Source organism: Anser brachyrhynchus (assembly GCF_964034855.1).
Source record: "Anser brachyrhynchus genome assembly, chromosome: 4".
Taxonomy (NCBI): Eukaryota; Metazoa; Chordata; class Aves; order Anseriformes; family Anatidae; genus Anser; species Anser brachyrhynchus.
In genome coordinates, this window is record NC_137698.1 from 25,962,528 (window position 1) to 25,975,633 (window position 13,106).

Here is a 13,106-nt window from a genome sequence, read left to right on the forward strand (position 1 = left end):
AGGGGGGGAAATATGAGGACAAAATCTTACAGTTTATTTCATGCTTCACTACAGTGTAATTCTAGACCCTAAGATTTCTACCATTCCTATTTTGGTAATGAATGGAATGTAAAAGGGAGGTATTTAAAATTAATTGCAGCAGTTCTGAGGGTTAAACCTGCTTAACCCAACCTTTTATTAAGAGAATATCAACAGAGCATATGTCTTGTCTGGGGAGTGCTGGGACATCATTATTCTTCCACTAGTATGTTTAGTTCTAAAACCTGGGATTTCTTCAGGTTCCTGTAGCCGTCATGCACACCATATACCCATCCCTAATTATAGCATCTGTTCTGAACTACTCACTACGGCAGGACTTGACCTGAGAAACTCTAGAGTTTTGTTTTACTTTATTAACTTGGAGTACTTTTAAACAGTTCTTAAACAAAGTTTTCCCTTGACCAGCAAGGGAGTTTTCAGCCTGAAGTTCTCATCAGCATCCGGTGAGGCTCCTAGCCAAGTTCTTCAGATACAGTACATCCACAAGGACAGCCTGCTGGCTCTTGCTGTGGCATTTTCTTAATCCTCAGGACAGACTTCCTGGATCTAGGAAATTTAATTCCTGACTCCTTTGACCCAGATGCTGGCGAAAATGTAGTCTGCAGGCTGTATGTAACTGGGTGTGTTCATTTTTTTTTTTTTCCCTAGGAACTGGCCTTGCTGTTAAATTTTTCTAAAACAGTTGTATTAATATGTTCAAAAATCCACTGTTGAGTTTCAGATAAAGGATCACATCTGTTCATGAAAATCTTCTTTTCAGCTGGGTTGCAATCTATGCAGCTGCTGCTTACCGGATGGAACAAAGTTTTGTCCTACAGGAATGAGAAAAAAATACAATTAAGTAGCAGATGCCAAGTAATTGGAAGTGTTCTCATTTTACAGAATATGGATTAACACAACCCTGTCTGAAATGATTTTGTATACTCTGTCATAACCTTGGGTAATAACCACAGCTTAATTTATGAAGCTGTAGAGAATCTAGTATTTTTTCCTTGGGTTTTTATTCTCCAAAAAACTGGGGATCAGGAAAGAATGAGAAGACATCTTCTGGTCTTTAGATAATAACTACATAATACAATGAAAAGATAGAATGTCTTTAGGTAATCTTTGCATATCATGTGCTTCCCTGGGCCCCACTTAAATGTCTGAACCTGAAAAGTCTGTTTTTTGCTTGGGTTTGTTTTTTGACAATTTCTACTGTGCTTCTGGGCAGAAGGATCTGTAACAATATGTCTGGGAACTGGGTACTATTCAACTTGATGAAGATGTCAGTAATGAATATTAACTGGAATACTGTGACAGACAGACAGACACAGGACTGATGATCTCAGTTCTCACCCCATAAAACACAGACTTTGCCTGCAGCCTTGATAAGACAAGCCACTGAAGTACTCTACTCCTAAGAAGGAAATTATAACACTGTTTTAGCTCCCTATGGAGATTTTGGGAGGATAAGTATAGATTATGTTGTTTTAAAAGGGATCTTTATGATTATTAGTTTTATTAATTTTACTTCACAAAAATTGAGTTTATTTTTAATAACCTGACTGTGAATCTTTGGTAAAGCAGAAAGTACCCAGATAAGCAACTGGTATTTGTTGGGGAGTTTCAACCTATTCAGTCCATGTAAGCAAGTGGTTGAGAGAGACAGACGTGGGAGTGATTGGTTGGTTTGAAGTTCCCAGGGACTATACAATACAGTTACTGTATCTGTTGAAATAAATTTCAGATTACTCTCAGTAAACCACATGCAGGCTCCAACCTCCTCCATGCCAAACATGACGGTAGTTTAATACTAATCGGGGATGTGCCTGCTTGCCCAGTTTGCAAGAGGAAAAAAGAAAGCTACCTGACAAATCACAGTTGATTAAAAACTCACAGGAGTGCTCTGGGTGCTGAGCGATAATCTTACAGAAACCTCTTGAACTAAAAACAACGCACCATTCAAAAAAAAAAAAAGTAGTAAGACAAAACCAAAACCAACACAATAAGCCAAAAAGAAATAGAAGCCACTTTTGAAAAGGAAAGCTTCTTCTCCTTCTTTTTTGGTTTTAATTTATGAAAGAATAAATTATTTGATTCTGAGGGGTGTGAAACACTGGTAAAGCACAATATCCTTTTTTAGTATTTAGTATATGCAACAAAGAGCAATTTCGAAAGTACGTCATTGTGCTCTCGTTGAGAGTGATGGTGCTTGACCTGCCTGTCACAGACACTAGTATTCACCTCCAACTTTTACCCCGAGGAAGCTGCTAACCACATGTACACACAGGACTGTAAGTCTGAGGGAAGCTGTCAAAGCTAACAGGACTAAACCAAACTGACCGCCTTTGTGTGGATGGGGTGGGTAGGGGCCCATTTTGCTCTATGTCATGTCCTCAGTGTGTCACGAGTGGTCCTACCAGAGCTCCCAAGCACCCTCCGGGGTGGTGTATGTGCCCTTTTTCACCTCACCAGCTCCTCCTGGTCTGTGAGTGACCGATGGATGGCACTGGCTGAAATGGGGAGTGGGCAGTGATGTGGCACAGCTTCCCTGCCTGCTGCGGCGCCTCGCAGGAAGGTGACGTCTGGTTTTCCTCGCATCGTAGCTGGGGACAAGGTCAGCCAAGCTGCTAGGAAGCTAAAGATGGAATACTAGAAGCTTTAATACAGTAGCTAGTACAAGAAGAAAGGAAGCTGTTTCATTGCAAAAAGCGTGCTATGAAAAACACTCCGGCCTTTTCAAAGAGAGCTGGCGGTCTGTCTTCTCACAGAAATAGCCAGGGGATGCAATTTTTGAATGAAGCATTGTTGGTGCCTTCTTTTAGCAAGTCTGGTTATTAGGAGAGAAGAGCGTCTTTCAAGAAGAGGGACATAGTTACTACTCTGGGAAAACTTCTGGCTGACTTAACGATGTATAAAGGCCTATTAATTTATCATCTCCAGCTTACACTGACCTAAGGTCAAAGCCTGCTGTTCTTATGGATTTCAGTGGAAACAGGCTGAGGACTTTAAGGGGTAACAGTTGTGTGTATCCCGGAGAAGAACTTTCTGGGAGAAATATATAAATTCCTCTTTACACCAATGTTAAAAAGCCACAAGGACCCTGTGGAGACCTTTCTAACATCTGAAATGAGCAGAGCGATTTCTTTTTTCTTCTGCATGACGGCAAGTCTGAATATTATTTGTAGGAGAAACTTCTCCATAAGATAATAGGCCTTGGCAGTTCAGGGGGTTGGTAATGAGACACAGAGCCTTTCATTTCTTCTAGGTCACTGCTATAACTATGGCCAAGGTCAACAGCAACTGGAAGTCATTATCAGCTGGTAGCTGCAGTTGTTTATCTGAAATTAGTCAGTAGCCTCAGCGCAGTTTCAGCAGGACAGATGTCCATATGATAAAAACCACTATCACAATGACATGTCTTTGGTTGTCTGAGGAAATAATCTATGGGCCCACTGAGTGAAGAGTGAACTTACTCTTACAGTTTGTCCCTGAAGCTGTCAGGAAAGTATGAACAAACCACGCCATTCTGGGCAGAGTTTTTGACGTTGTCAGTCTAGCATCTATTGTAATCACTACGTTCAGCATAAAATTATAGTATAATGGAACTGATTTTGCACGATTATAACTTATTTTTTAAAGACCTACTAAATCAGCTCTCTCTTGGATACCTGTGCTCTACAAATAGTACTAAGGGGACTAGGGCACATAAATTTTAATCATACTTTATAAGAACTGATGTATTACCTCAGAGTGACACTAAGCTGAAAACCTGAGGCATATTCCTTCACTGGGAGGAATGGAAATTTGTAGACACCGTTGATCTTCATCTCTGGCACGCTTAGGAATTGTAAACAGAGCCAAGGAAATGGCTTTAGATTGGAAAGCCATTATTCTCCAAAATCTCTAATATCTTCAGATTTCTCCCATTGCTCCCAGAATTGTTTACAAAACCCCATTACAGTGTCAATATTGTTTTTCTAGTATTAAACTCACTTCCTTATTTTTCTAATCCACAGTGATGTTCATGATATTACCTGGATTCAGGCTACTTCATCACTTCTTACAGGGTATACTTGGCTGGTTTATTACACACCAATAGTTTGGACTAAAAAAAAATCATTTCTTAGTATCACAGACTTTCTAGACTTTCAATTACTTGCTCAGAGCTCACCAGTGACTTGAGGATGCAAATAATCATGAAAAGAGACTGACCCTTAAATTAATAAAAAACTCATCTTCTAGTTTTATAGGAATGGCATGACAGCATGATAAGAAATGCTTTATATTAAGCATCTTATAAGATTCTGACAAACAAGGTCATTTTTCCTAATAGATGGGAAGAATTAATGGCAAGATGAACAAATGACCATTAAAAAACTATGGCTTTGGTAAGTCATGCAAAGAACAGAACACAGTTGCTGATCTTCTCTTTCTTTTTCAAAAGGAGACATTTCTTATTTAACCACAGACTATTACTCCTATTTTTTAAGGTGCAATTTTAGTCGCATACTGTCTTCTAGGTAAAGGGCTCTATTATAGAAGCATTAAACTGATATAAGCATCCTTTTGCTTGTTTGGTCTATTTCTCCTTGGGAAGCAGTATATATCCCATTGCCTAGATGTTCCAAAACTAGATAAGGATTATAACATCCGGATTTTTTTTTTTTGGTATAGCTGTACACCAAAAATCTCTACTATAAATCTACCCTGTATCTAAGGAAATAAACACTGTGAAACAATCAAAACCTACTTAATGTGTAGCCAAACTAAAACTAAGCCTAAATAATAATAACGAAATTATATTTTCACTATCAACTACAGTTTCTTTATCTGAAGTTTTATAGTTAAATGGTAAGTACTCATGCAAACTAATCAGCTTGCTGTCAGGTTACTAGTACAGTTGGGACTGTGTCGGTACTTCCATCATCACAAAATTTTGTGGTGTCTTTTGCTGAGATGGAAATGCCTGCCTTGCATTCAGAATTTTTATGAGCCCTGTCAGCCTTCTGGAAATGAAAAATGAAGCTGTGCAGAGGATTTAATAGAACTCACACTGTGTATTTTTTTCAAATGTCATTTCTTTTGGGTTATCTGCTGTATACTGTCCACATCAAAGGTGATGAGCCACAAAGAGGGCAGCTCCAGACCTGCATTTTTCTTATGAACCAGCTACATTAGGCACCACTGAAGTGCTAAAGGTATGAAAGCTTCTTTCTTACAGCTTGGGTAAGCAAAAAGATAAATTGGAAGGGTTCTGAAGCAAGAAGGTATTATAATGGCATTACAAAGCCAGATATGCAGCAATACAGCCATGACAATTTATGTCCTCTAAATATCTGACCCATACATTTTAACTTTATTACAAGCAATACCTCAGCTTCAAAGGGAATGTGTTTCTGGAAAATATTGCATTGCATCTCTGATTAAAAGATAAATACAGTAAAAAAAAGGCACAGGCTAAAAAGTAGGTAGTCAGAAAAAGTATCAGCAAAAAAAGTATGAGCAAAACTATTTTTAATGCTTCTGAATTAGTTTCCTATGAATCATTTCAATCTAGAAAGCACTACTGAGGTTTACGTGGCAAAATCCAATTCCTGGCACTTAGGTCCCAAGATGACAAGGCATAGTGGTCACTGAAAAGTGAAGGATGCAGGAGAGGAAGTCCTTGGTGCTTCAGAGAAATGTATGTCCTTATTCTGCCTGGAATACAGTGTTTATTAGTGAAATGTTTTATCAAGGCAACTTACTGATTAACCATTTTTTAAAAAAAACTTGGTAGCATTACTTGGACTTTTTTTTATTATTATTTTTTAACCCTAAATGAGGCTCTCTCATTTCCTAGACTGACCTCCCATTTTTAGCGATTTATCAAAATGAGCTGAAACTTGGCACATCAAAGTAGTGTCTAAGCTGCTTATCTTTAATTTATAAACTCCTGCCGTCTTTGGGCTTACAGCAGTGCTTTTAATGTTGGTTTGGGTTTTTTTGAGGGAGATATTTCTTCCACTCATAAAACTTAGTAGAATAATAATATTTAACTCATGAGCAGCATTTCTTAATGCTGTCACATTGGATGAAAATACTTCCAATAGTGCCTCTGCTAAAATGACACAAGTGTCTTGAAGTGCCAGAATGGTAAAACACCTTTCAGGGAATGGATCCAACGCAGACACCCTCTGAGCTGGATCAGATCCATTTTCATTTGAATTTGACCTAAATAGCTGAATGCTCAACAGGAACATACTCTAGAGAGATTACCACAAAATTAAATTGGAATAAAACAGCGTGGATTTTAAAACACAACTTCTCTGATGGGAAAACACAAGTCTGCACTAACTTGAATATAGACTCAAGTCTGACCCTCTGAAATGACCCAGAGTGATTCTGACCTTCCTATAGCTCCAGTGCTGGTTTCCCTTCATCCCGTGACAGTCATACAGTGTGACAGGGCTACTGTGCGAGATGGCGTCAAAGCAGAACTTCCTGGTGTGAAGTGGCTCCCCAGGGCGGATGTCTTCTCTCCAGCCGAAGGTGAAGAGCTAGAAAAACAATCAGGCAATGCATTAATCTGTTACTAGTGGGAAACGTTTAAAAACAGATGCACAAAGCTCGATGCATGCTGCCCTGCTCTGTACATCACAGCCTCTGATTAAGTGAGATGCTACATGTGTATGATTCAGTGATTCCAACTGCCTTAATTAAAGTGCATCAACAGCAATGCGGAGTAACCCCAGGAAGGCATAATCAGCTGCTTATCGCAGGGAAGGGAAAAATCTCTGATGACACAGTGCTTTGAAGAGGGGAGGGAATATGCTGTGTTAAGCCTTTTGTTACCCCAGTTAAAGGCACACTGGTGCACACGAGATCTGCAGCTACCAGGGACTCAGAAAACCTCTGCTGCTGACACTCCTCTAGCTCTTGTTTGGGTCTGAAGAAGTCACTTAGAGAGATCTTCCCATCCCAGAATATCCTCTATGCTTAATGAACAGTTCCCTTCTGTTTATATGGGATGCTGTTAGCATATCTTCTCTTGACTGTCTTTTTTCTCCAAACAACACACACTAAATGACGGTCTTTCTATCGTGAAACCTGTGAGCTACAGGCAGCTTGTTACAGCTCTTTTTTGCTTCCTGAGAGGAACTGTGGAGGCTCACAGTTAACAGAGGAATTCTTCTCAATCAGGCACCAGCTGTCTGAAATTATGCTGTGACACTGCAGTTGTTCAATCATAAGATGAAGGTGACAGGTCTGACAGCATCAAATTTAAAGATGCAGAGCACATTTTCCTTTCCTGTGGACCAATCCTTGCAGAAAACAGGTTGCAGCTTGAAAATTGCTATCTAGAAGCTCTGCTGAGAGCTGTAAAGTTTTTGTTTTTGTTTTTGTTTTATTTTATTTTATTTTATTTTATTTTATTTTATTTTATTTTATTTTATTTTATTTTATTTTATTTTATTGTGTAAGTGCTATTCCATGGCTTTCTGCTTGGCTCTTGTTTTTCCACAGTACAAACTGAAGCATAACACCGAGAAAGCGAAGCTCTCTTTAAATGAGCAAACTTTGCTAGTGGAAACCATTTAGCTGTGACCACTCATGTGGAACCGCACACGGGCTCATCACCCGGAATAGCAGCTCCACAGGCTGTGCTCAGACTGCCTCCAGCACCCCAGCTATCTCATCTCAGGGTAGTTTCAGTACTGCCCTAGCGACCTGCTCCCCACAATGTATACGTTTCCTGGTGTTAGAACCAGTCTCTACCAATCCAGACTAAAGCTCAGTGTAATGTGGGTCTGATCTGGAATACTCCTGCTGTGGTTCCCAGATTTTGACCCTTTCATTGTGATAGCTATTTTCTCTCTGTGGTCTACCTAAAAGATACATCCTTCTAAAATGCTGCATCTTCAATGCTATACCATCCTCTAAACACCGCATTTCAGAGGCATTATTGTTTCCTGTGGTTTGCAGGCACAGAATGCAAGCATATATCTGAATATTTACTTTTTTTCTGGTGTCTCACTGTAAGCCCTTGTTCTGCCTGTTAGCAGCTGTCGTTTCCTATTTACTTCTGTACTGTAGGTTTTCTAGTCAGCATTTGCTCAGTCTGCCCCTGTGTCCTGCTCATTTCTTCTTTCCCCCGGAGTGCATTTTAGATTTATCTGCAGTAAAATGCAGTGGACAGCTTTAACTTCATTTTCAAGCCAATTCCTGCTTCTTAAAAGGTTAAATCTTTCTTCACTTTTATTCATGTTTCTTGGAAGCAGCATCATGGACTCCCTGAAAAATAGGCTACCATTTCACAAGCAAAGTCAGAAGTAAGATTTGATACAGGAAAAAAAAGCTATAATGTTGCATCTTTAGAAAAAGGGAAGCCTGAGATGATTTTCCTTTAAAGGAAAAAACAGCAAAAGCAATTTCCTCTCTTTTGCTTTACTTTTCTACAGCCAAGTAATAAACCTGGAGCTCAAAGCGATGAATAACAAATACCTAGAGAAATGGTGTGGAACAGTAGTTTTGCAATATTCTCATTCTCATGACTATTTTGCAAGAGAGAGGTCCTCTTGCAGCGCCTTTCTCATCTTTCCCAGTGGCTGGCTCTCCAAATTTTTCGTTCTGTGCATCATCGGTGAGCTGAGGGGCCATTCCTGTTGCTCTCTGGACCTTGGCTCAAGGACTACTGCCGCACTGAATGGATCAGTACACCTGAAAAAACTAAAGCTAGCTTTTACATCAGATCAGACTGATGCAGGGTATCCCTTTGCCCTTCTCACTCCTGTGTAGTTTCTGAAGACCGCCAGGGCTGTATTCTGTTTGAAAGTCAAGAATCTTGACTTGGTAATACTAAGGGTTTTTTTTATTCCCTTCCACTGAAAAATGGGATCTGTGTAATACTAGATCTTATTGATTAGACTAACACAGATTCCTTCCCCTCCTTCTTAGCCTGATGTTTTGTAGCACAGTTGCATTTACAAATTAAAAAGTACATCTTCTCCACAGTGATACTACTGTAAAACAAACCTTGTTAAGAGGCAGAAACTCAACTTTAGAACTAAGAAAGAAGGAAAAAAATGACTGGAAAAAAAGGTTATACTTCTCTCTACACACAATTAGTATTAAAATTTATAGAAAATATTAAAACTTATGGATAAAATTTGAAGGCCTGTGTCCTTCCAATCTCACCATTCTATGATATCCTCCATTACACATCAAATCCTGTGTACTTCAACACTAAATCTGGCCGATATAAAAATGATCTTTCCTCTGCATAATGCGTAACAATGCTATGTGTTATTAGCTGTGGTCCTGAGCACATAACGCTCTGCTCTGCCACCATCCATCACTTTGGATGTTGTTCCTTTGGCCCAAGCTGTTAGGAGCCATCTGAGCCTGACTTCATGAGAAACGGATGAACCCTCTGTACTCCTTCATTCACTCCCATCCGTTTCCAGATTTGAAACAAGGCTGCAAAGAGATTTCCAAGCACATTAGAAACAGATAGCAGTCTGTCTTTTCACTCATAGTTTCCAGGGCTGCTGCTCCCTGTCAAGTTCAAGAAACTCTCTCTGCTTTTGGCTCCTTCCTCCCTCCTCCTCCACCTCCTGTCCTACCACAGACCCTGTAAAACAAGGCCCCATCCTCTGTGTTTGCAAACAAGTATTTTCTCAGCCTGTGTGCTTTAGCTTTTGATGAGGCCTAGCCCTGTCACAGGACAACTTGGAAAAATACAGCTTTCCATCTATCTAGTTTTTTAAGAAGAGCTTAATTTGTAACTGGCACTGGGCCTGAAAATTGATTGCCTGACACAGCCACTGTTTTGGGACTGTCTACAGGACAAAGGCCCTTTTGAAACCATTAATGCTCTCCAGCTTGACAACATTGGTTGGTTGCTTGCTGCCTGGCCTCAGCGACCGTTGTGCTCAGGCCACAGCACAAGATTTAAGCAGACAACATGTGCCCTGCACAAAGACAAAATGTCACATTTGTGAACTAGACTCTGACTTGAGTTTTTATCTCTGAGAAGACAGAGCTGGGTGGGTTGCACAGCTACTGGCTGGGTTGGGCTGGAGATGATGCCTGTCCACTCACTCCCTGGCCAGCCTGGAGGACTTGAGAAGACAAAGAAGATGCTTGCCACCACATCATTTGCTGCTCTTTGGTTGGCCCCAATTTCCCCTCAAACCAGGTAGTAGTTCTGGGAAGAGGGAGGTGGAAGATTACCAAGATGTGCCACCCTCCTGCCCCTTTTCTTCCTCTCTGTTTTTTAATTCTGAGGAAGTTTCCAGAAAGCTCAGTAACAATCACCTTCACTTCTGATTCTTGTCCTATTTACCAGAAAAGGTGCAAGACATCCACGAAGCTTTTGCCTGCTGTTTGCTTTTAAAGCTCTGGGGTGGAAGGTCTCCTTCCTGGGGGCTGCTAAGGGGCTGAATCAAGGAGCACAAGGGGTTGTGACTCTGTCTAGTGATACCATCAGCACTACCACCTGCTACACCAGTCATATAACATATTTTTCCAAAGAACTCCCTGTAAATTTACACCACAAGTTACAAGACCAGCTCAGTGTCAGTCTACACTACTTGAAATATGACAGTAAAATACTTGATATTTTCATCAACACTGCTAGTGTCTACTGGCATACATAGAAATCTGGTAAGCAACAAATTCAAGAAGGTACTAGCAATAAGGAGGAGCTATCTGAGGGCTGGTGAGCTCTTTTGCATTTCTTCCCAAATACTCTAACAAAGTTGATCTTCATAGCTTACTGTGGGTGCAAGTAGAAGATCGCCTTCTTTCTCCTTGGGAGCTGCTTCATTAGACTGTGATCTTAACATCTTCTGCAGGTAACGTTCCTGACTGTGTAGCCTTTGGGATTGAGTAAGGACAGCTAGTCAAGAAATTTTCACCTAAATATCCCAATCTAAAATATACCTTTGTGGGATTTTTTTTTCCCTACCACCTGTCACTAACACAAAGGCAGATTTTGCTTGCCAGGGTGGAAATTGAGATTTTGCCCTCTGGGTTCCTGAGGACCTACAGGATACAGAGGCATCAGCTACAGCTAGAGCAATGGAAAATTGGCTGCTAACAACCGTGCACACAGTCACTCCACTGAGGAAAACTTTAAGAAAATGAAGGGAAAGGATGCTATCTTGTTTCTGAAAAAAATTCAAGCCCTGCATCACCAAAATGTTTTTACCTTCCCAAATTAAACATTTTCAGAATTTCTCTCCTACAAGAAAACCGAAAATTCTCCTCTGGATAATCTGCATGTACTGTAATTTTCTATGGGATAGAAATTCTGAGTTTCAGCCAAGTCTACTATCTAGTCTGCTTTGTCTTTAAGTTTATGAGATTCAAAGAATCACAGATTCTGTAATTCTTTCCTTTCTTTCTTAATTGGCGTCTTGAAAACCCATACCTTGCACAGACTCACTCTTGAAATCCACCAGCTGGATGAATGTGTCTTGTATTAGGAGTCTGAATATTTGACTACAATCAGTTTCATTTTGTTTCTAAACTAATCATGAAACCAATAGGATATTAAAAGTAACAAGATTATGCAAATAAAGAGTTACCTAGTAATACAGTAATGGATGTTATGCCTATCATCTTTATTCTAAAAGTTCTATTTTCTAGTTTTAGAAAATAAAGGAGAAAGTGAAGTGAACTTTTTCTAGGAGAAAGTGAAATTATACTTATGTTACCCTAATTTTCTTCTAGGGATTCTTCAACAGTTCTCGTGATTTCTGGGATTTACATTGACAGGTAGATAAACTAATGGCACCTATGCTCCTATCAGTTGGAACAGCAGCTTTTGAATGTGGTCCTGTCTTCTGGGACAAAAACAACAACAAAAAAAACCACAAATAAACAACACACCACAAATGAATCCAAACAATCCCCATGTTAGCAAAGGAAAACAGACTATTTTGAGGGTTAAATAGCATTATTATTATTATTATTTGATGGGGCAGGGTGTGTGGGGGGGAATTTTAAAGCCATTAATTTTCATCCTCCTCTGTCAGAGCTGAAAAGCTCCTTCTTTTCTGGTTGTCATCACGGAGAAGCTCCCAACGATGCTAATTCATTAACCTTCCCTGGGGCCCGTTTGTGTTCAGCTTGTCCGGAGCTGCCCTCTGCTGCTTGTTTTCTGAATTACACACTTTAAACAGTAGCTCTTGGAGAAATGTGTAAGAAAAACGAACAATCAGCTGTGGGATCCTGCTCCTGCCCCTCTTAAGCAACCCAGAAAAGTCACTGAACTGTTCAGCAAATTGAATTAAATGTCTTGGCTTGGATTTTGGCAGTCCTCGTCCAATGCAACTGTACCATGCTGTTCAGAAAAATGTTCCCTTGCAGTGTTTTGAACGCTATTCTGCGGCGAGAAGGTACGTGCTGTTCTACTCCAGCCTCGCAGAAATAATTCATGATTCCCTCGAGGCACACGTCAAGCAGTTTGGGAGGTTTCATAGTTCTGGCTCAGCACTTTGAGGTTGGTTGAACTTGTTCTGTGTTAACTTAACCCTATTTATCTTAATGAAGTCACTTTTTGTTATTAGTGTAGAATAAGACTATTGCATTGAATCTGTTTCCAAGCATCACGATGTGCTGGAATGCGATGAAACACAGAGTCCTTCCTGATGGTCTTCTCCCTTTGTGTCCCTTCCCTTTCCTCACCAGAACTTGCTCCTTCAAATGATACTTTAAGCCTCCCTTTTTTTCTGCTTCCCTGGTATTTTTTTGTTTCTTTTAACAACTTTTCATCCAGTTTTCTTCCCTCTTTTCTCTTTCCTCATATCTGGCTTTGTCAGGACTCCCTCTGTTCTTGGTGAGGGTTTGGACCTCTTTATGTTTGCAGATTTTGAAACTAGAGAGGCCACAATGATGGTCTGGACCATACAAATTCCTTTAAACAGTTGTTTGAATTGCTGGATGTCTTTCATAAAAAATAAAATAAAATATATATTTATCTACGTCAGCACCCTATCACTGTGCTTTACCTTTGCTAGCTATATGAAGAAGCCTTCTTTCAGCAATCTCCTCTCCCTTGTGTTGGCACTTATCTAAATTGTGATCATTCTTTA

General features: G+C 40.0%; 1 protein-coding gene across 19 annotated transcripts in view; it reads right to left on the bottom strand.

The window, feature by feature from the left end:
- Nucleotides 1-373: 373 nt before the first annotated feature.
- Nucleotides 374-13,106, bottom strand: part of GALNTL6 (polypeptide N-acetylgalactosaminyltransferase like 6) — a 554,330-nt gene continuing 541,597 nt past the window's right edge. For 15 of the 19 annotated variants that reach the window (XM_080590199.1, XM_080590198.1, XM_080590207.1 and 12 more), the window contains 3 exons: nt 6,414-6,563; nt 2,489-2,659; nt 374-851 (listed from right to left, as the gene is read on the bottom strand). In XM_080590199.1, the coding sequence (XP_080446325.1) occupies nt 684-851; nt 2,489-2,659; nt 6,414-6,563 (489 nt within the window). In that variant the 3' untranslated portion in view covers nt 374-683. Of the gene's footprint in view, nt 852-2,488; nt 2,660-3,752; nt 5,725-6,413; nt 6,564-13,106 lie in introns of those variants that run through there. The other 4 variants (XR_013950458.1, XR_013950459.1, XM_080590205.1 and 1 more) reach the window with 4 other exon arrangements.